This window comes from Nothobranchius furzeri, chromosome 8 (genome assembly GCF_043380555.1).
Source record: "Nothobranchius furzeri strain GRZ-AD chromosome 8, NfurGRZ-RIMD1, whole genome shotgun sequence".
Taxonomy (NCBI): Eukaryota; Metazoa; Chordata; class Actinopteri; order Cyprinodontiformes; family Nothobranchiidae; genus Nothobranchius; species Nothobranchius furzeri.
Window position 1 is genome coordinate 78220670 of NC_091748.1, and position 23806 is coordinate 78244475.

General features: G+C 47.2%; 2 protein-coding genes across 3 annotated transcripts in view; both read left to right on the forward strand.

Annotated features, from left to right (window-relative positions):
* Positions 1-3929, forward strand: part of vcam1b (vascular cell adhesion molecule 1b) — a 23871-nt gene extending 19942 nt beyond the window's left edge. For both annotated transcript variants that reach the window (XM_070554358.1, XM_070554359.1), the window contains exons 9-10: positions 3284-3544; positions 3628-3929. In XM_070554358.1, coding sequence (XP_070410459.1) covers positions 3284-3544; positions 3628-3788 — 422 coding nt within the window. In that variant the 3' untranslated portion in view covers positions 3789-3929. The remainder of the gene's footprint in view (positions 1-3283; positions 3545-3627) is intronic.
* Positions 3930-10860: 6931 nt separating this feature from the next.
* On the forward strand, positions 10861-23611 carry slc30a7 (solute carrier family 30 member 7). The gene is made up of 11 exons (XM_070554362.1): positions 10861-11040; positions 11300-11401; positions 12270-12383; positions 12462-12549; positions 12630-12759; positions 14118-14390; positions 14524-14574; positions 19998-20133; positions 21854-21944; positions 22015-22164; positions 23423-23611. The coding sequence occupies exons 1-11, from the start codon at positions 10961-10963 to the stop codon at positions 23468-23470; spliced, it is 1263 nt and encodes a 420-aa protein (XP_070410463.1). The 5' UTR covers positions 10861-10960; the 3' UTR covers positions 23471-23611.
* Positions 23612-23806: the final 195 nt, after the last annotated feature.

The window sequence follows — 23806 nt, forward strand, 5'->3', positions numbered from 1 at the left end:
TCCTCATGCATGTGTGGTGTTAGCATGTTCTCCTCATGCATGTGTGGTGTTAGCATGTTCTCCTCATGCATGTGTGGTGTTAGCATGTTCTCCTCATGCATGTGTGGTGTTAGCATGTTCTCATCATGCATGTGTGGCGTTAGCATGTTCTCCTCATGCATGTGTGGAGTTAGCATGTTCTCCTCATGCATGTGTGGTGTTAGCATGTTCTCCTCATGCATGTGTGGTGTTAGCGTGTTCTCCTCATGCATGTGTGGAGTTAGCATGTTCTCCTCATGCATGTGTGGTGTTAGCATGTTCTCCTCATGCATGTGTGGTGTTAGCGTGTTCTCCTCATGCATGTGTGGAGTTAGCATGTTCTCCTCATGCATGTGTGGAGTTAGCGTGTTCTCCTCATGCATGTGTGGAGTTAGCATGTTCTCCTCATGCATGTGTGGTGTTAGCATGTTCTCCTCATGCATGTGTGGTGTTAGCATGTTCTCCTCATGCATGTGTGGAGTTAGCATGTTCTCCTCATGCATGTGTGGAGTTAGCATGTTCTCCTCATGCATGTGTGGAGTTAGCGTGTTCTCCTCATGCATGTGTGGAGTTAGCGTGTTCTCCTCATGCATGTGTGAAGTTAGCGTGTTCTCCTCATGCATGTGTGGAGTTAGCATGTTCTCCTCATGCATGTGTGAAGTTAACGTGTTCTCCTCATGCATGTGTGGAGTTAGCATGTTCTCCTCATGCATGTGTGGTGTTAGCATGTTCTCCTCATCCATGTGTGGAGTTAGCATGTTCTCATCATGCATGTGTGGAGTTAGCATGTTCTCCTCATGCATGTGTGGAGTTAGCATGTTCTCATCATGCATGTGTGGAGTTAGCATGTTCTCCTCATGCATGTGTGGAGTTAGCATGTTCTCCTCATGCATGTGTGGTGTTAGCATGTTCTCCTCATGCATGTGTGGTGTTAGCATGTTCTCCTCATGCATGTGTGGTGTTAGCATGTTCTCCTCATGCATGTGTGGAGTTAGCATGTTCTCCTCATGCATGTGTGGTGTTAGCATGTTCTCCTCATGCATGTGTGGTGTTAGCATGTTCTCCTCATGCATGTGTGGAGTTAGCATGTTCTCCTCATGCATGTGTGGAGTTAGCATGTTCTCCTCATGCATGTGTGGAGTTAGCGTGTTCTCCTCATGCATGTGTGGTGTTAGCATGTTCTCCTCATGCATGTGTGGTGTTAGCATGTTCTCCTCATGCATGTGTGGTGTTAGCATGTTCTCCTCATGCATGTGTGGTGTTAGCATGTTCTCCTCATGCATGTGTGGTGTTAGCATGTTCTCCTCATGCATGTGTGGTGTTAGCATGTTCTCCTCATGCATGTGTGAGACCAAAGCCAAATGTGTCAGTTTAACTGGAGACTGTCCCTGTGATGGACTAGAAACCTGTCCAGGCGTCCTTGCCTCTCACCTGGTTGGACACAACTCCCAGAGACTCTGGTGATGCTGCAGCAGTTTCGATGATGAGGGACAGCGTCTTATCTGATACTATGTTTTAAGGCTGAGGAGCTTTTCCTGAGACCTAAGATTGTCCTCAGATGGACACCGTAGAGAATCCCAGAATTAGATGATTTCCTAACATTTAGTCCAACTATTCCTGTGGTTCTTACCATGTTTGTTCTGTCCTGGTGGTTGTTATCAGAGAAGAGGACCCCTCACGTGTTTACAAGATGCTTGAACAGAAATAAACTGCGACTTCAGGGTGAAGTCATGAGTCTTGTACTCGACCGAAACCACCGCCTCAGCTTTAGGAGATTCATGTAGTCCCAAGTAACCAGAGCCTCCCAGTGCCAACAGTAATTAAAACTACAAACAAACAAGTCCAGTATCGTTCTGCTCACATGTAAGATTACACAAGCGAATGAATCAACACATTTAGCTGCGTTTGGTTTATTTTACATGTATCACACACTGTATGTTCCCGTTTAAATGTATGAATTAAAAATATGAAGGCTTAGATTCAGTTTGATCCACCATAAACAATAGAAACACTTCCTCCTGAGGCTGTGGTAAACAGCAGCAACACCAGCTGCTCAGCAGCTCCTTTATCAGCTGATGACGTGTGGGTCAAAGGTCAAGCAGAATGTCAGCGACCTCAGCTGTCATCACACAGAAAGAATTTATATTTTATAAAAATACATCGAAACACATCAAAGCAGAATAAATCACTGTAACTCATCCTGAAGTCTTAAACAGAACTAATGAGCAGGAAGCAGCTGTCACTGCAGGTTTGCTTCTCTTCTCTGTTATCTGACGAGGTCCGAAGGATCTGGAGATGAGTTTCTGTCTCAAACTCCCTCGAGTGTTAGAATTAGTCACCAGATACGCCTCCACACACACTCCCCTCTGAGATTCATCATCTTCACTGTCAGAGCTGAGGCTGTTCTCTAGACTCCGACTTAAGCAGGTGACCCATGTCAGCTGGTCCCAGCAGTCCAGAAATCCTGGACAAGGTCTGAAGGAACGTCACGCTTCCAGCTCCATCCCATCACAGCAATCAGGAGATGTTCACCACAGACCTGCAGGAGGTCAGGTTAAGTTCACTTTATTTATAAAACGCCGAATCACGACGAGTCGTCTCAAGGCTCTTCAAAGTAAACATACAATACCCGTCAGGTCATTGTGCCACACACACACACACACACACACACACACACACACACACACACACACGCGCACACACACACACACACACACACACACACGCACACACATGCACGCGCACGCACACACACACACATACACACACCTGCACACACACACACACACACACACACACACACACACACGTGCACACACACACACACACACACACACACACACGCACACACACACACACACACACCTACACACACACACACGCACACACATGCACACGCACGCGCACGCACACACACACACATACACACACCTGCACACGCACACACACACCTGCACACACACACGTGCACACACACACACACACACACACGCATGCACACACACACACACAGACACCGAGTAGTGTTTCTATGGCTACACTGGGTGTTTCTCAGTGCCAAGGTGCCTTGCTTGCGAGGATGCGGTACTTCCTGGGTCAAAGAAAACTGTAATATTCGTTTAGTTACTTCTACTCAGAGCTCCTCGTGTTCTGAAACATCTGCTGAATGTTTGGTTACTTTGTTTTTTCACTAGCTCTATAACTTTTAGAAGACCAGTGAGAAACTTTTCCAAACCGTCCGTCATGTCCGTGTCTTTGTGTCCAGCTGCTCCGAGCAACACTACCATCCATGTTCTGCCCTCTACGGTGGTCCAGGAGGGACAAAATGTCACAATCTGCAGTGAGACCATCAGCTTCCCACCATCAGGTGTGATGCTGAAGAACCTGAACAACGGATTAGAGCTTTATTCCTCCGATGGGACCTTCCTGTTGGTCAACGTCACGGCCAGAGACTCGGGGTTATATCAGGTCAACGTCTCTAACAACCTCGGCTCTGAGATTAAGAACTTCAGCATCAGCGTGAGAGGTCAGCTGGACCCAAGCAGCTACTGTACGAGGTCAACGGAGCTCTTTTGCCTCATCTGGTGTGTTTTTATCTTTGTGCTGCAGAGAGCGTGGCCACGCCCCCTCCAGGCATCGGCATCATCGTCATCCCGATCGTCAGTGCCGCCACTGGATTAGCAGCTTCTGCTCTGATCTTGGATTACATCAGGAGATCCAGGAAAAAGGGTTTATACCAGCTTCCTCAGTCTGCTCCTCCTTCAGCCTGAGGCTAATGCTAGGCTAACAAATATGGTGTCTGCCCCTGGACTCGTTGACTTGGAGTCATGTGACGGTAGCGTCCCTGAAACATGGCTGCTGTGTCCCGAGAGGAACCGCCCCTCTGGGACGCCTTCCTGAGGTCTGACGTGGTTTCAGACCATCTTGGGGGTTTCAGCGCCACGTCACCAGGCTTCTGCAGCTCTCCTGGTGGAGATAATCTCACATTATGTCCCCCTAATCCTGATTTTTAGGACACAACACCACAGTATGCTGCTGTCTCCCCTGACGCCGGACATCTACCTCACTTTGACATCAGCGTCCAAATACGAGAAATCTTTACGGGACATGAAGTGTCTCAGATCTGAATAATCCAGATAATCCCTGATAAAATCTCGCATCGTAATCTGTTTCTCCCCTGGGATTTTTGACTTTTGTCCCCGTTTTCACTTTCAGTTTCTTTTTTTGGTTTGAATAAAGATATTTATTCCACCACCCCCTCTAAGTTTATGGATCATGAATGTTTCTCCTGGGGAGTCCCCAGAGCTTTTCCAGCTTTCTGTTTCGTTTCTGTTTACTGGAAGTCTTCCGGACGTCTCGGCCTGTTGCCGTGGCGACCCAGTCGCCGCTACCATCTCTCAGACACACATTTAAAAGACAAAGTGTTTTTCTGTGTTGTGGCTCAGAGAAACTTCCCGGAGCAGGAATGTTGGTAATGACCCCGAAAAAGAAACAAAGGAGTGAAACAGACGCAGAAACTCTAAACAGCTGCAACAAAACGGGACTTTTGGTTTGTAAACATTTATTTTTCCTCTGAATATTTCTGATTTATTGTACGATACCCAATAAAAATCTGACTGTGTCTGTTGGGATCGGGCTAACGCCTGGAGCGAGCTGAACAGATGGATTAAAAATGTTCTGACGGCTTTTGTCCCCGGCACAAAGCTGATTGGCTGCTGGGCTTGTCGCCGTGGCAACCGGAAGGCCTTGGATGTGAGGTGTGAAGAGACGAGCGAATGCAGATGGAGCCGCCTGCTGCAGCTCTTGACCCGTTTCAGCTCCGGCCCTCTGGTCCGTTTCCGTAATACAGTCATGTGATGCTGTCTCCGTGGCAACCAGACAAACGAAGGCTGAATAGCTGTGAGCACAGCTTGGATGTTTGGTTTGAAGGTGAAAACCAGGAATCTTCATGTTGTTATCCCCCTGGAGGGATTTTAATCTCCATGTTTGGTCTGAAGCTTGTGACCTTCCGGTGAAACACTCGTCATCTCAACCACAACCAAACCAAATGAATGTGAACAAATGTGGAAACCTCGCTGTAAAACACACTCTGTTACTAAAGTAAGGGTTCAGAGGTCAAACGTGCGCCTCGCTGCAGAAATCAGCAGAAGCTGAATAAAAACTTCTGGCTTCAGGTCAGGAAAACAAAGAGCTCCATCTTTTTCTCTTCAACAGGAAATTCCAGCTAAAGCAGGAGATTAAAACGACAAGACGCAGCAGAACTCTCCGTTACACCGCCGAGGCCGGAGGTCAGAGGTCGCAGAAGCCCAGCAGGACAGTGAACGCCACGCGAGAGGAAAACTCCAGATGGAGCAAAAAGAAACACATTAATCTCCAGAGTCCGTTAAAGGTTTCAGCTGAGTCAGGCATCCTTGCAGGAAGTCCTCGGGTCGGATAAAAGCTCCGTTCATCACATGAGAGTTGGAACAGTTTCTAATCCTTAAAGGAACCGGCTCAGATCCTTCAGTTACGTTGCCTCGGAGTTTCATCAGAGGCGTTCTCCCTGTTAAACTGCACTGGGATTTATTTCAAATTACCATTTAAAACCTGTTTTATTACACACATTTTTACTTTTTCTAACTTTGTAACCTAAACTTTTTTATTTTAGCTCATATTTGCTGCTGAAGGTTCTCAGTCATCCCGGTCATGATGATCCAAAGGGTTCAAATGAAGGATCTGGACTTCTTTGGTTTCTGGAAGATGTTTCACTTCTCATCCGAGCAGCATGTCTGTTGTTTAATGAGCAGAAACTACTCCGAGTACCCCTCCTCTCCATCCCCTGATGAGATGTTGACCGCTATTGAGAGGGACACACAACACAACGACTCATCAGGAGGTAGAGAGGAGGGGTACTCAGAGTAGTTTCTGCTCGTTAAACAACAACAGACAGCTACAGTTTCTAAGCTCGACTCTCCCATATTCCAGTCAGAATGGAAAAAGCTCTTCGTATGAGAAGTGAAACCTCTTCAAGGAACCACAGAAGTACAGTCGCCTTCATTTGAACCCTTTGAACTCTCATATTTAAAAACTCATTTTTTTACTGCTACATTTTAATATTTGGCTTTCAGATTGCAAATCAAAGTTCAAAGTGTTCACGAGTGACCGGGTTGTTTCAGAAAGTCAGATTCAGCTGGTTTATAATCCTGAGCTGTAATAAAACCTGAGTTCAGAAGTTTTTTAAAGATTACGCTTCTTGCCTTATTACTATTACTATTACTATTATCCATCCATCTTCTGAACCCGCTTTGTCCACGCAGGGTCGCGGAGGGGCTGGTGCCTGTCTCCAGCAGTCAATGGGCAATCAGGCGGGGTACACCCTGGACAGAGAGCCAGTCCATCGCAGGGCAACACAGAGACACACACACACACACACACACACACACACACACACACACAAGGACAATTTAGACAGACCAATCAACCTAACAGTCATGTTTTGGACTGTGGGAGGAAGCCGGAGAACCCGGAGAGAACCCACACATGCACAGGGAGAACATGCTAACTCCAAGCAGAAAGATCCCAGGCCGGGAATCGAACCCAGGACCTTCTTGCTGCAAGGCAACAGCTCTAAACACTGCGCTACTAATAATAATAATAATTATTATTACTAATATTATGGTAAATGGCAAATGGCCTGTATTTGATATAGCACCTTCTAGAGTCCTGGAACCCCCCAAGGCGCTTTACAACACAATCAGTCATTCACCCATTCGCGCACTGGTGGGGATGAGCTACATGGTAGCCACAGCTGCCCTGGGGCGCACTGACAGAGGCGAGGCTGCAGAGCACAGGCGCCACCGGTCCCTCCGACCACCACCAGCAGGCAATGTGGGTTAAGTGTCTTGCCCAAGGACACAACGACAGTGACAGACTGAGCGGGTTTCGGACCTGCAACCTTCCGATCACCGGGCGAGCACTTAACTCCTGTGCCACCATCGCCCCACGTACACGGCTCATAAACACAGAACAACCAAAAACCTGTTCAGTCTCTCCAGCTGCTTCTTCACCTGACTTCTAGAGACGGATAGGTGGGAGGGGGAGGTCAATGGGGCAGCAGCATCTCCTGACTTGGTTGAAGACAGATTTATAGAACCAGAAGAGTCCATGACTGAGTTAGAGGAAAAAAGAGCTGGCGTGTGACAGGAAAATGTTGGATCAGAGGAGGATGGGTTGTCTGATTGGCTGGGGACAGGCGAGGAGGATGCTGGGTTTGTTCCTGAACTGAACCTATTGAAGAACTTGTTCAGTTCATTGGCTGTGTCCAGGCTGCCATCTGTGCAATCCTTCCTCTGCTTGAAGCCTGTGATCCTCATCCCTGACCAGACATCTCTGATATTGTTCCTCTGTAGTTTGTTCTCCAGCTTATTTCTGTATGCCTCCTTGCTGTCTCTGATCTTGATCTTCAGTTGCTTCTGTATACTCCTCAATAATTCCCCGTCTCCCTCCTTGAAGGCTCTTTTTTGTCATATAGCAGATTCTTCAGTTCACTGGTGATCCAGGGTTTGTTATTAGCGAAGCATCTCACTGTTCTGGTGGGTATGATGTTGTCCACACAGAAGTTTATATAGTCAGTGACACATCCAGTCATGGCATTGATGTCTTCTTCATATCCTTGGCAGAGAGTCATCCAATCTGTGGTCTCAAAACAACCCTGCAGGGCTTCTTCAGTGACCATTTTCTCACAGTTTGTCTTGTCACAGGTTGCCTCTGAACAAGTGGTTTGTATTCTGAGCAGAGAAAAACAAGATTGTGATCGGATTATCCCAGAGGAGGTCTTGTTTTGGAAATGTGAGCATTCTTTACATTTGCATAACACAAATCCGATGTCTTGTTTTCTCTGGTGGAGCAGCTGACAAACTGTTGAAATGGAAGTGTAGCAGAGAGCGAGGCATCATTAAAATCACCAGATTTAGCCACAAATGCATTGGGGTGCTGGGTTTGTAGCTTAGCGACAACGGAACTGATGGCATCACATGCATTTTCAGCAATGGCTGGTGGTATAAACGGTTACCAAGACAACACCGGTGAACTCTCTTGGCAAATAATATGGGCGACAACTTACTGCCAAGAGTTGAACATCTGGGCTGCAGAGACGACATTTCACTGAAACATGACCTGGATGGCACCATCTGTTGACAAGCACTGCCACTCCACCTCCTTTTCTTTTCAATTCAATTCAAAAATACTTTATTAATCCCAGAGGGAAATTGATTTCCCGCTCCTCGTCAGATCTCTGTCTGCTAGTACAGTCAGGAATCCTGGCAGAGAGACGCTGGAATCGGGGATATGGTCCTGCAGCCACGTCTCAGTGAAACACATAACACTACACTGCCGATACTCTGGCTGAGTCCATGAAAGGGCTTGGAGTTCCTCCATCTTGCTGGCCAGTGATCTCACATTGCCCATTAAGATCGATGGAAGAGATGGTTTGAATTTTCTCTTTCTCTGTCTCTGTTTTGCTCCCTCTCTGCACCCACGCTTCTTGCGTTATAGCTCATTCGGGATTTGTGGCTTCAGTTGAGGTATTATTTCAGCCTTTCCAATGTTAATCAGCTGCTCCCAGTTGTAAACCAGCTTGTTGCCATGGTTACGCCATAGGCATCATAACAAATGCTCAAAAAGTGAAAAAATAGCAGTAAAAATCCTCCAAGTTTCCCAGCACCAGAAACCGAAAAGTAAAATTTCCACACAAAAAAATATAGTTTTCTTTAGAAACTAGAAGAAAAAATGTCCAAGAAAAGGCAAAACGTACATATAGTCAACAGAGCTACTCCAACATGCAGCCGCCCAGAGCAGCGCAGTTCCAGAATCTCCTCCTGGTTGGTAAACCTCACCAGGGAGGCGTCCAGGAGATATCCTAACTAGATACCCGAGCCACCTCAACTGGCTCCTCTCGATGTGGAGGAGCAGCAGGTCTACTCCGAGCCCCTCCCGTATGACCGAGCTTCTCACCCTATCTCTAAGGGAGAGCCCAGCCACCTTGCGGAGAAAACTCTCTTCGGCCGCTCGTATCAGTGATCTCGTTCTTTCGGTCACTACCCAAAGCTCATGACCATAGGTGAGGGTAGGAACGTAGATCGACCGGTAAATCGAGAGCTTCGCCTTCTGACTCAGCTCTCTCTTCAACCCGACAGACCGGTACAACGCCCGCATCACTGCAGATGCAGCACCAATCCACCTATCGATCTCACGCTCCAGTTTTCCCTCACTCGTGAACAAGACCCCGAGATACTTAAACTCCTCCACTTGGGGCAGGACCTCATCCCTGACCTGGAGAAGGCATTCTACCCTTTTCTGAATCAAGACCATGGGCTCAGATTTAGAGGAGTGAGCTTTTTAATTATGATCATAATCCTATAGTTCATTTGGACAGGGCATTGTGGGTATTGTACGTTTGTTTGATCCTGCCCTGGTTTACTGGACAAGCACCATCATACACTGGTGATCTTCTCAGTCCCTACATCCCCAGCAGGTCCCTGAGGTCCAGTGACCAAAGCCTACTGGTTCTGCAGCACCAGGCTAAATGTCAAAGGTGACAGATCATCTGCTGCTGTGGCCCCCAGACTCTGGACCTCCCTCCCCCTGGGCCTGAGATCAGTGGGCTCAGTGGTCTCCTTTAAAGTCACCTGTTCAGGCTGTGGTGTGACCCTCATCACCTCCGTCTCCTTATTGTTTCTGTTCTTAATCCGCCTGTCCTGGAATCCATTGATTTCCCTCTTTCCTATTCATTTTTTCACTCCCTTTCCTTACGTTTTTCTCCTCTATAACATATTTCTAATCATTTAAAAAATCTTTTTATACTTTACTTTTTTTGTTTTTGTGAAGCACCTCGTGCTTTTTATCTTGAGAGGCGCTATATAAAAGATCGTCTTCTTTCTTTATTTTTTGTCTTTAACTTTATTCAGAAAGTAATTTTGGCCCCTTTATAGATGCAGCAGCTGTTTCACAATCAAGTAAATATGTGAAGACAACTTTTATTTTGTTTGTTAATAAGAAACACTGAAAAATAAAATCAGAAAATCAGATAATCTTGTTCTGATTTCTACTTTTATTTATCATAAAAACCTTCATAATAAAAGCAGCTTCTAAACAGGATTTATTTACCTGGAAACCAGATAAACTCATAGATGATGTTTTATCAGTAAACTGATGATGAGTCAACTCCGACTTTGACCCTTCTGTCCTGAGACTCCACACGCGCTGTAGGGGATCGGCTGTATGTCAGCGCTCTCTGCTGGTCAAAGCAGGAACTGCACTGGGCTCTTATTTTGACATGAGTGTATGCTCAAGAAAAGTTTGCAGCCTCAAATGTTTTTTTCTCAAATTCCAAAACGTGAATTGCTTCGAAGAAAGTGTTTAAATCAAATATTCGGTTGTGAAAATGAATAATTGTGTTAAATTTCTACATTAAAATGACCCGAATGTCCGCCACTGATTGAACACAGACTCTGGAACTCTCTCCGCTGAGCCTGAGATCAGTGGACTCAGTGGTCTCCTTTAAAAAGCAGCTGAAGACTCACCTGTTCAGGCAGGCTTTTGTATGACCTTCTTCACCTCTCTCTCTTTATTCTGCTCTCCCCACCTATTCCACCTTCCTCAGGATCCACTGGTTTCCCTCTTTCCTGTTCACTCTCTCTCTTTCTTAACATTTTTAATCACAATTGTCTATTTTTGCTCATTTTAAATATATTTTTAACCATTTTCTAAATTCTTTTTTAATATTTTTACATTTTTTGTTTTTGTGAAGCGCCTCGTGATTTCTATCTTGAGAGGCGCTATAGAAATGATATCTTCTTCTTCTTCCTTCAACGCCTTTATTGTGAAATCAGAGCAAACAGGAAGTTGACGGTTAGCATCTCTCACAATTTACCTTCTCATTGAGTCTGAGTGTCCAGGTGTGAAAATGTTACCTTTATCCATTAAGGACGACGAGTACAAACCGACCAAGTTCAACCTGCTGGTCAAACTGTCCGGATGGTTCAGGTAAACTCACCTGGAAACTGATTCCAGCCACGAGCGGTTAGCCTGGTGCTAACCGGTTAGCATGAACAGATGTGCTACTCTCGGAGCTTCATCGGCGTCAAACCGGGTTTTATTTAGACTGTCAGCCGGTACCGATGGCGTTTGTGGTGCCAGTCTGTGTGTTTGTGTGTGACTGTGATAGTTTAACACGCGGGGTTCTGTTCGGGTTCGTGTTTTTGTTGTGTTTGGATTTTGAAATCAGTGTCTGTTTGTTTTTCAGGTCGATTTTAGCGGATAAAACTTCCAGGAATCTGTTCTTCTTCCTCTGCCTGAACCTTTCCTTCGCGTTTGTGGAGCTAACCTATGGAATCTGGAGTAACAGGTAGGCTAGCAGCTGCGTGTGCGCGCGCGCGTGAGATCGGGATATGCCACGTATGTGTTAGGGGCTGTTTGTGCTCGTCATCTTTAATGCTAGACGCTACACGTGACGTCACACACCAACACACCAGGTGTGGTTATTACGTCATCAAACAAATCTAAAACTTCAGCCTGTAGTAATTCCGAGTCCCGATCAGGTCCTCAGGTCTTCCCAGACCCGCCTGGATCCCCTTGAAGAATAAGAACGCCTCTCAATGTTAAAACCAAGAGGCGCGTGACAAGAGCATAAACAGTATTGAAGAAAATATTTATCATTATGTAGAATTTTAACAATATCGTAATAAAGTGGAGAAATCAGAACATTTTAAATTCAAAAGATGAGAAGGAAGAATAAAAATGAAACTGTTACGGGATCCCGGGAAGGACAAAACTGGTAGAAACAGCAGCATGAAGAGAGGGAGGTCATGGAGGTCCCACCAAACCTGAACAGGTGAGTTTAAAGGAGACCACTGAGTCCACTGATCTCAGGCTCAGGGGGAGAGAGGTCCAGAGTCTGGGGGCCACAGCAGCAGATGATGTCACCTTTGACCTTTAGCCTGGTGCTGCACAACCAGTAGGCTTTGATCACTGGACCTCAGGGACCTGCTGGGGGTGTAGGGACTAAGAAGATCACCAATGTAAGATGGTGCTTGTCCATGTAGGGCCCTATAGACCAGAACCAGGATCTTGAAATGAACCCTGAAGTTGACTGGCAGCCAGTGAAGCTGGAGGAGAAGCGGGGTGATGTGGGCGTGTTTGGAGGACTTGGTCAGTGCCGGATGTGGCCGGTCCGTGTTCTCGTCTTCACGTGTTTACTGTGTGTCCATGTCCAGTTTAGGTCTGATCTCCGACTCCTTCCACATGTTCTTTGACTGCACCGCTCTGCTGGCAGGACTTGCAGCCTCCGTCATCTCCAGGTGGAGGTCCAACGACAGCTTCTCCTACGGGTGAGACTCCCCGCCACCGCTCGGACCTCCATTAATCGGGTCTGAGGGAGTGTTTGATCAGAGCTTATTGTTTGTCAGGTACGTCAGAGCAGAAGTTTTGGCAGGTTTTGTTAACGGACTTTTCCTCATCTTCACCGCGTTCTTCATTTTCTCAGAAGGAGTCGAGGTAAGAGACGAACACGCCAAGCTTTTACTGATCATCCGTTAGAATATTAACACGTGTGTGCCCTTCTGTCCATCCATCAGAGAGCTCTGGAGCCTCCTGATGTTCACCACGAGCGGCTACTTCCTGTTTCTGTGGCTGGTTTGATGGTCAACCTGGTCGGGATCTTTGTGTTCCAACATGGAGGACACGGACACTCACATGGAGATGGAGGTAATAAGTCTTGGACTCACGTCAGCAGATCCAGATTCAGATCTGAAGGACAGATTAGACCACAGGCGTCAAACTATATATTAAAACTGGCCCGTTGGCCCATTTGGCCACAAAGACTACAAATCCCATAATGCTTTGTGGCATTAGCACGTCAGTCGAAGCTTTCTGTTTCCAGGCCTGTGCTGCCAGTATCGGCTGCTGGTTGCAGCGCTACCTCCTCGGTGTCGGACAAACTGGAAAACTCAGCAGTTTATCGACTTTGAAGCCCAGAAACGGAGATCTTAACCGCTCAGTAATCAGTCAGGATGGACTCACGACGGGGAAGGCTGTTGTTGGTTTAGCGTCCAGCAGAGAACGTCTCAGCTAGTAGAAGCTAACTGTTAGCATTAGCAACTCCACCACACAGCAGAACTCCTCCAGGCTTGTGTTATCAGGGTTCCCGCGGGGTCTAAAAGGTCCTAACAGCATTGAATTTAGGATTTTGGAAATAATACATTAAAATGTCTTAAATCTAGACAGCTGTGTCTAAGATGAGTGCGGGGCGTAAATGATCCGAACTGTTTGTCCTCTAACGTTTCATTTGCCAACCGCATTCATTTTTATTAAATAACGAAGCATAAATAAAGAGTGGCGGAACCAATCATAGAGAACCGCCCCGGGTCTAAATACTCCGAACACGTGACTTATTCAGCTCCCGCGCTACAGCAGTGTGTGTGTGAGTTTACCTCCCAAACCTCCTACAGCGTATCACTCATCCATTCACACACTCATGGTGATGTGCTACGATGAAGCCACAGCTGTCCCGGGGCACACTGGAAGCTCGTTTCCATCTTGTTGAAGCAGAGGAGCATCGTAGATGGTGTAGTTGCTTTTACAACTGGGGCGACGGTGGCACAGGAGTTAAGTGCTCGCCCCGTAATCGGAAGGTTGCTGGTTCGAGTCCCGCTCAGTCTGTCGCTGTCGTTGTGTCCTTGGGCAAGACACTTAACCCACATTGCCTGCTGGTGGTGGTTGGAGGGACCGGTGGCGCCAGCGCTCGGCAGCCTCGCCTCTGTCAGTGCGCCCCAGGGCAGCTGCGGCTACATCGTAGCTCATCCCCACCAGTGTGTGAATGTGTGTGTGAATGGCTGATTGTGTTGTAAAGCGCCTTGGGGGGTTCCAGAACTCTAGAAGGCGTTATATCAAATACAGGCCATTTACCATTTACACGCTGTCAAAGAGAAAATATCGTCCACAACTGGGATTCACTGGTATCGGCCCGAGTTTCCACATCGGTGCAGGTTTAGTGTTTGCCTCCTAACAAGGAAACCTGAGAAACTCTGAGGTTGTGGTTTCCTAATCTGTGTCCTGCATCTCAGGTCACGGCCACAGCCACTCTCTGTTCAACGGCAGCGTGACCCACGGACACGGGGGACACCGGGGACACGGACACCAGAGCAAACACTCAGACTGGCTGGAACATGGAGGACATGGACACAGTCATGAAGGACATGGACATGGAGGACATGGACATGAAGGACATGGACACAGTCATGAAGGACATGGACATGGAGGACATGGACATGAAGGACATGGACACAGTCATGAAGGACATGGACACAGTCATGGGCACGAGGACTCACACTGTCATGGTGAGTCTCTGCAGAAGAACTGGGTTTGTTTACCTTTTGGTCTCTGGCCCACAGTGATGTCACCTGACATGTCCTGAGGGACAGAATGGGGACACTTGGTTTCTTAACGTCTTTTGTGGTTTTATTCTTCCAGACGAGCTGCTGCACACACCGGGGAAAGGCGCCAGCAAACAGATCCTGCAGGGTGAGACCGTCTCAAACGATTGGATTATTAATTCTGTTCAGTCACAGCAGGAAGTTCTCCTCTCACCAAGGGGTTGGGGGTGACTTGGGGACACGTAGAGCACCCCCTGGTGGTGATAACTTATCAGCTTCAAGCGACACTGCGCTGGCAAATCGGCGTAATTTTACAGCAACAGTGGGTCTTATAAACGCGCCATGCCGGCAGGGTGATGCACCAGTTTTGCAGCTTTGTTCCGCTTGTTGGTGGAAATGTTGTAATTTCTCTTATAAATGGCGATTGTGCCTTGGCGCAACAGAGGGCGGTGTCGTGATGACGTGGAGAGTTGCTGCCGAGCTCCGGTCGGTGACTATACGGGAAGCCGAAGTCCGGACCATGGGTCTGAAAAAGTCATTTTCTAATTCCGCTTGTTTTGTGCCATGGATTTCACAATGAGGTCCGAGAAATTTAAAGACACAGTTTGTTACCAAGAACGCGCTTATTTTCGAACGGAGGAAACGATATTTTAGTTTTTGTGTGAAAATAAGTCCAGGACAACAAACGCGCTTCACCACAGTGACGTAATCGAACCAGACGCGGAGAAAACGGCGGGAAAAGGGCCGTAAGTTCAGCAAACCTCCCTCAGGAGGAAAGGCCCACCATAAATCTGGTCATGTGGTGAGTAGCAGCTACGCTAGGGGGGAGGAGCTTATGGGTGTTTCTCAGTGCCAAGGAACCTCGCCTTGATGTCTTGGCCCCACCCCGGTTGCCTAGGAGATACGTCACCAGGAGCTGCCAAGGCGTGTTCCACTGTTCATGTTCTACCGAGGCGTGTGTTCTCCGTTTGTTAGCCGTTTAGCTAGCTGAGCAAGGATACACAGGAGGTGTCTTGTAGCCTAGACTTGGTCAAAAATTACCCACAATACACCGCGGTATTTTCTAAAGGACGGCGGATCAGAAGACGGCAGCTACTTCGGTGACAGTTTTCAAGTTTAAAAGTAAGTCAGCTAATTTAAAATGTTGTTTTTTAGATCAAAGAAGTTATCTGTGGTTGGTTAGCTGCTTAGTAGTTGCAGCTTCGGTGGCTAGCGGGTAGTAACTCACTTATATTTTTAATTTAATAAACATAAACACGATCTCGTTATATATTTATATTGAAACTAATACATATAAAATATAACGTTATCTCCCTGTCATGTGATGTCACGTAACCGCCGTGGAAGCCGCGGTCACGTGATGCAAGTCTGTTCCATTTATCCGTTTCTTTGACCAAGTTAGGACAGTGTCCTCGTAAGCAAGGCGCCTTGACATTGAGAAACACCCTATGTGGTGTATGCGACGTACCGATGTCCGATGTCGTCGTGCTAATTACGAACTCGTACAAGCTGATCAATCTCAAAGTACGTGACCGGCGTGGTCGAAACACCATCATTACTTTTCATTTAAATATAAGTACAACGTGTGTGATCCAGGGCGTAAGGCTGAGCGGGTTAGAAAACAGCGTTTTTAGCCCCGTTCAGGGACCCGTGAGCCGACCGGGAAGGGAGCAGACTCGGGCTCGCTGTTGAGATGAAAGTACGTAGGCGGGCCGTACGTTTTTTTTGTTTGAACAGAATCAGCGGAGACTGGAGCGCTGCGGGAACATTGTACACAAAACTCAACTCCTTCAGTTTCTGCTCTGGGGCTCACTGCCTCTTCTAGAAACGCTCCACAGAGAAAAACAACATCTGTCCGTTTTCTGTTGGTGTTTGACTTTTAAAATGTCCTCGATTGGGACGCCTTAGACCGCACGTGTCGGACACGAGGCCAGATGTGGCCCGCCACATCACTTTATGTGGCCCACGAGCAGTGTTGGGCAAGTAACTTCAAAACTGTAATACATTATTTATTACTTGTTACCCTCATTTTAAAGTAATTCATTACATTACAATATTACTGATTTTAAAAGGTAAGGCATTACATTACTTTTGCATTACTCTAAGTTACTTTCAACAAAACAACTTCAGTATGAGTTTGGTAATCTGATGTCTGGTGAACTCATGACACATCCGGTGGAAGGTGATGTGGTGTCTGAGCTAGGATTGCTGTTAAAAACAGATCTTTAGAAGGATTGTTTATGAAATAAATGAAACAACAATCTGTACTCTCAGCACGCTGCCATCTTAGATTAACTGAGCAGGGAGTGAGGTGGTGGGGGCTCCAAGTCTATTTAGTCTTGGTCCCCAAATGCCTTGATACGGCCCTGGATGTGGGACTGACTTCTGGGGAGATCTGATTCTATCACATGTATAAATATTAAATGCTTATATATTATTGCTTTCACTGGTAAAAATGAGTATTGGGGATAAATCTACCTACTTTTTTTCTTTTCAAGCACTTTGTTTTGTTTTCTTGATTTTATTTGAATAATTTCCGGCCCTTTCTCTCTCTAACCTTCCTGCATGCTGCATGTTTTCTCCGTCTTCCAGAAAAAACTGTTTCCTAGACTTCCTACTTTCTAACTAATCAGCCAAAGGGATCTTCACATGCGCGGCGCTCCAGCAGCAATGAGTTGAAATCACCGGAGCCCAAATTAACTCAGCTGAGGCAAAGCACGTCAGAAAAGTACAGAATACCAGAGAACATGCGCTGATATGAACGATCGCAGGAGAATTGTTTTGTTTTAGTGGAACGATTTTTGTGAATGTTACAGCGGCCTTGTGGAGGATGCCGCTGGAGTAGTTGAGCCGTTTCCGCTGCGTCCTCTCTGCCTGCAAAGCGGAGTCCATAAATGACGTAATATATGCAGATACTGGATCTTTTTTCGGGTTTCCCACAATTTGAATTTTTAAGAAACGCAGCTTGATTCTGGGTTTAAAAATGCATTGTAATTACCGCATTATTGACAATTGTACCGAGTAAATATTACCATTTTCTTTCCCTGTAATGCCTTAAATTACCACATTACAGCAAAAAGCAATGCATTACAGTAATTAATTACTTTTGTACCGCATTACTCCCAACACTGCCCACGAGACCTCCGTGTTTTAAAATAGCTCTATGCCGTTTCAAAGCCTACATTGACTATAAACTACATTTCCCATAATGCATGGTGACTGTGTTACCAGTGCAGTGGCAGTATTTCACCACTAGGTCGCAGCGTATCCACATTCGTGTTTAGCTAGTGCAACAAGTGAAATAACTATCCACAAATGATCCCAACAGGTCCAGGAAGAGAGAGACTGATGCAGGAGGAAAGTGTTTCAGCAAAGACGAAACATGTTGATGCTTCAAGGAGAAAAACCGGAATGTCTTTAGTCATTAGCATCCATGCTACTAGCATCAGCGTCTCCTCTGTCTCAGAACACTCCTCTCACTCAGTGCTGAGGTTATCCAGCAGTTAGCCGACTTTGAAGCCCAGAAATGGATTGTAACCGCTCAGTAACGTGTCCTCAGCAGACTGAGAAAGCTCACCACCGACTTCCAGTCTGACTCTGTAGCCGCTGCAGCGTCTCTCTCTCCTCCGACACGCTGACCCACAGCGTGGTCCAGCTGCTCAGGTGCTCTCCATGTTCAGCAGCACTTACCTGTGTGAGCAGCTGTTGTCTGTGGTGAAGACGAACAGAACAACACGGCTCTTCCTCAGCTCAGAGCCAACCCCACAGGTGCAGGTGTGTGGCTGGAACAGGTGAGCACCACACCCAATCAGAGTGGAGCGCACTGGGCTCGGACTATTTTGGTTTTATGAACCTTTTCTGCTCCAAGGCATGAAAGTTAACAGGTGAGATGTGTGAAACTGCAGTCCTGGAGGGCCGGTTTCCTGCAGCTTGTTGGCGTTTCCCTGTCCCAACACAGCTGATTCACCTGTGCAGCAGCTCATCAGGCTCTGCAGAAGCCTCTGAATCACCTGCTGGTGGACATCAGGTGTGCTGGAGCAGAAAACCACTAAAAGGTGTAGGATAGCGGCCCTCGAGGACCGGAGTTTCACACCTGTGAGTTAAGAGAATTCATGTTTTTATTTATGTTGTTGGCCTGTAAACAAGACTGAACCCACTTTAAAACAGGAACTGGAGAGATTACAGATGAATAGAATAGAAAATGCCTTAATTTTCCCTCAGTGGGGAAAGCTTGGAGTCACAGCAGCGATAACGTTCATTACAGGAATAAAAAATAAGAATAAACAAGAAAACATCAAATAGAAATACTTAAAAGATGAAAAAATAAAAAGAAAAGCTGAATATTCACACATTTAAAGAGTAAAATGCTTTTAAATCACTCGCCCTGCCGTCGTCAGCAAAGTGCACTTGGAGAACGTGCACGGTACGGCTTCGAGTGCGTTACACAAGTGTGCAAATATTTGCCGAATCGAGACGGGGAGCATTGTCATCAACCGCCACGCTGCGATACTTTTAACTTTCAAACAAGCGAACAATTATTTGAACTAATTTAACGTTCTTTGTCTAAAACATTCAGAGCGTCAACTCATCGTTCTAAAATCAACAACTTTCATTAGAAAATACATATTTTCAAAAAAGGCGCTTGAGCCTTTTCTCCTGCAGCAGGGGATTGTGGGTAATAAATACCCTTCACCCTTGGGTGAAGGGTGGATCAAGGGTGCAAAGTGGGCGTGATCGACTGCATTTGAGAATCGAGACACCCGACTAGGCACTCGTACCCCTGGTCGAGATCGTGCAGTTGAAGGGCTCAAGGGTGGAAGTGTGAGTTTTGGGATTGGGCCTGTATCACCTGTAGGAGCAGCAGCTTTGCTTCAAGCCCCTCCCAGATATTCAAACTCCTCCCCTCGGCACACTCAATCAGGAGTTGGGTGGGCCTGGGCAGCCCCAGCTTGTTTCCAGTGATGGAACTTATTCTGGAAGGTATTGAAAATGTCCAGAATGATGACCTTATGGCAGACGGGGAGCTGTAGACAGGTAGAAGATAAAAAAAGTCTTTTCTAAAACGGGTAAAAGCCTTTTTAATCACAATCATCAACCTTTAATATGATTCATTTTACCGGAAGTGAATGAAAGATGAGTTTTTATTCACAGTTCCTGAAAAGGAACTCGGCATCATTTCTCAGTAAAAGCCCTCACCACTAGAGGGCACTGATGCACCATCTCGCTGCCATCAGGGTCCAGACTTCTGCAGCTTTCAGAACATTTATTAATAACTAATAACAGATTTATGGGATTAAATAGTTGGGTGAGAAGACAACCGGTGATAAATGCTTATCAGTTTAGATTTCTTGTAATAAAGGAAGTTTGAAATCCTTTCTGATGACTTTAAGGTACTTTATTAATCCCAGAGGGAGATGAGAGTTTCAGTACAGACAGTTCTAATTGGTGGCTGTGGTCATTCGCAACCCGAGTCACGCTACCGACATCACCTGGTTTATTCTGTGATTGTTGATGTTTGTGTTAATAAAGTTTTGGTTGACGAGTGTGTGTGTGTGTGTGTGTGTTCTCCAGGAGTCCTCCTGCACATCATCGCTGACACGCTGGGCAGCATCGGCGTCATCATCTCCGCCCTGCTGATGCAGAAATACGACCTGATGATCGCCGACCCAATCTGCTCCATGCTGATCGCCCTCCTCATCGGAGTCAGGTGACGTGCTTTCTACCGATCAGCTGATCTCTGGAGGGGGCTGTCCTTTAACGCTGGTGCGCCACTCCTGTCTGAGGACTTCTAGTCTTGATTGAAAGCTGTAGCTGAAGACCAGACATGTGGGCGGGGCTTAGGCCAGCGGAGACCACACAGACGTGTGTTTGAGACAGCGGTCTCCTCGGCGTGGGTGTGGGTCACCTCCAGCCACCTCGTCTGATTCTCTCCAGCTGAGGGAGGCGTTGGTCCCGAAGACCCAGTCGGGTCAGAGGTGGTTTAGTTTGATTGTGACTGAAAACCAAAGTCCCACTCATGGCTTCCCCTCCCCGCCCCGCCTGCTGCTGGTGGTCAGAGGGGCTAGTGGCTACCGGTATGTGAATGGGTTGTAAAGCGCCTTGGGGGGTTGTAGAACCCTTTAAGACACTAATAAATACGGGCCATTTACCATTTTAGGATGATTTTGAGGACCACAAAACGAAACCTCTTCAACTCAACCTTTAAAATCCCAACAGCGCACGAAAATCACTCCAAACGTCTCCAGAACCGGCTCGCTGATTTGTTGAGCTCTTCATCAACACAACTCCATAGTCCTGGACCACGTAGACGACGTGCAGATGAGTTTCAGGCGCCTGAACAGGTCCATGAACTGACCTGTAAACACCCAAGTGACCAGGAGATCCAGAACTGAGTAGATCAGGAACGTGTTGGGTCCAGGTCCAGGAAAGTCTCCAGATCCCAATCCCAATGTGAGCTTGTGGTCCATCCTTCAGAGGCAGAAGAAACACAAACTCCAAACATTAATGATGAAGAATGAGCTCTCTGGGTCAGGATCCGGAGCAGCAGCTGGTGCGGACTCTTCGTTTCAACCAGAGGAACATCTGACATGGCACCAAAACCGGCGCTACTCAGATGTTTGGGACTTGTGGAAATCCAGTTCTTCTGAGGTTCTTAGTTGAACCCGTGGCTTGGAGCCTGTTCCGGTTCTGTTTGTTCTCCCCATGAATGCTGCAACCTTCAACATCCACGGTATCAAGATTAACTCCAATAAAGACTTTAAACATCCCCAATAAGCTGTTTAGTGACCCGTAGCAACAGAAACCGGGTCTAGACCCTCAGCTGAAGTCCATCAGGGTCTAAACTCCAGCGTGAACACCGAGCTAACTTCAGACTAAACTCTTGAGAAGAACAAACCCAGACGGATGGATTTCCTCTTAGGTTTCCTCTCCAGAGGCACATCCACACAGGAATGACCTGGAAGGAAGGAAATCAGTCTGGAAGCTGATGGATGCCGTGGAAAATGGTTTCCACTAATGCGAGGAATGCGCATTTAAACGTTAATGGGCTCTAACGGGCCAAACCACCGGCATGGGCCTGGAGACGGTCCTGGGGTCCGCTCGCTGCTCCCTGGGCCCGCGGGTGAAGACGTGGCGGTCAGGTTTCTCAGAAGCTCGGTGAAAAATGGAGTTTCTGCAAGCTGATGTAGTTTGATGGCTGCTCTGCAGAACCGGGCTGCGGTCAGCTGGCAGGAACCACACGGATCGGGTTTCTGCAGCTGGAAAGTCCACGTCACCGTGAGGGCTCTCTGGAGTTAAACACCTACAGATGGAGCTCAGACCAGCTCCGTTACAAACCTCCAGCTTCTGGTGCACGTCCACCTTCTGTTTGTCAGAGTTCTGTTGTTAGTTTTTTTTATTCACCTTCACCTTTGACCTCTGACCCTCAGTGTGGTGCCACTGCTGAAGGAATCCATCGGCATCCTCATGCAGAGAACTCCGCCTTCGCTTGACCACGCCCTCCCAGGGTGCTACCAGAGGGTTGGTACCTGATAAGCCCCTCCCACCGAGTGCACCTTGTGGCTGTGTCTAATTGCTGGTGTGTGTTTAGGTGCAGCAGCTGCAGGGCGTGTACAACCTGCAGGAACCACACTTCTGGACTCTGTGTACTGATGTTTATATCGGGACATTAAAGCTGCTGGTTGCCCCCGACGCCGACACCCGCTGGATCCTCAGCCAGACGCACAACATCTTCACTCAGGTACGACGCCCCAGCACCAATATGTGGAAACGCACGGTGGGCCCGGTGTCGACACTCGCACAGATTTCACCAGCTGGTGTTCGCCGACGAGCTGCTTCTATTACGCTCAGTAAAAATGTCATCGAGGCTTAAAGCGTGCTGTCCAGCGTGCGGCCCGGCCCCCACCTGCGTTTGTAGCATGAGTTTTGTGTCCAGCAGGATGCAGATTGATGCTTTTTAACATTTTTAAAACTGGAACAACCCACCATGAAATAGTCGGGATGTTCCGATCACGTTCTTTTGCTCTCCGGGTCATTTGATTTAGAGTACCTGCCGACATAGAGTCCCCATCTGATACTTTATAGATGCAGTAAAATAATAAGCAAAAAGGAAGCCCCATCAGTTGTTTTTATTATGTATGTAGCATTCCCCCAGCTACCGGACCCACACACACGGGTACCGCGTAGCTCCTCCAGGCTGTGGCTGAACACCGCCACAATGTGTGCATTTCTTTATTATGTCTTTAGTTGATCTGCCAGAAAACAATCACTCTGAGGAAGTACTTTAGTGTGAGACATGGCAAGACTTCATGAATATTTTAAAAAGTAGCCTTATAGCTCATTTTAACCCATTCACTGCCATTTCTTTACTGAGCGGGCGTCGGACGAGCCCCCGCACCGAGAGAACAAACATCTCAGCTCTAAAGCCGATCTTCATCCGCGAACGTCACACGTCACATGATCAGGAAGCAGAACATCCATGTGTTAGGAGATCGTTTTGGGCCGCAGCTGTAAAATAAGTGAGGCGCGAACCGGAAAAGCTTCTGCCGATCACAATTCAACAACGGATTATGAAAGAACGGATAACGCTCGAAACGTGCGGATTCTTCCTGATGTAAGAGGTGAGTCTCCTCTTTGTTTTGGGTGTTTTGGCGTCGACATCATCCTAGCGTGCAACGTTCTGTCACTCTTAAAAACCAGTAAAAACGGTGAGAAACGCTGGCAGTGAATGAGTTAAAACTGTGTGGCTGTTTCGAGCGTTCCTGCGACGGGGCACGAGGGCTGGCAGGCTCACACCTGCAGAGCTCGTCTGAGAAAGCAGCTCGTAGTGTGGCTCCAGGAGCTGCAACCACAGACGGTGGGATAAACGTACTGCCATCTTTAGTGTTTTAATGCATTTTTCCGTCCCGGGTTCTACTTTTTATAAACGGCGTGCTGGAGCTCAGCGCCGACCCGGCATCACCTCGGCAGGATTTAACTTCCCCCTCGTCTCTCCCCAGGTTGGAGTTCGACAGCTGTACGTTCAGATCGACACAGCCGCCATGTAGAAGCTCCTCCTCCTCCTGACCTGGGACCAATCACATTCAGTTATTGCTGCAGGTGACCTTTGACCCCCCCCTAAGGTCACAGCAGGACAGACTGAGGGGTGGGGCTTAAAGAACTGATGAACTAAACAGCCGCCCACCCTTTTTTTTTTTTATCTCGTCTGGGTTGCTGGGCAACAGGCCCTGCCTCCCCTACCCTCTGAACTGGAGCAAAGCATTCTGGGTAAGTGCCTTCATTATGAATCAGAGACTATCTGAGCTCCTCCTCCCACCGCTGACATCACTGCTGAGTAAAACCAGAACCTGATTGGTTCACAGCAAATGTGATGTCACTGTTTT

Bases quoted from the DNA above. Each gene is read 5' to 3' on its own strand.
- slc30a7 (XM_070554362.1), top strand. From the start codon at position 10,961: ATGTTACCTTTATCCATTAAGGACGACGAGTACAAACCGACCAAGTTC. The intron at 12,384-12,461 runs GTGAGACTCCCC...ATTGTTTGTCAG, and splicing joins AACGACAGCTTCTCCTACGG to GTACGTCAGAGCAGAAGTTT. The intron at 14,575-19,997 runs GTGAGACCGTCT...TGTGTTCTCCAG, and splicing joins CAGCAAACAGATCCTGCAGG to GAGTCCTCCTGCACATCATC.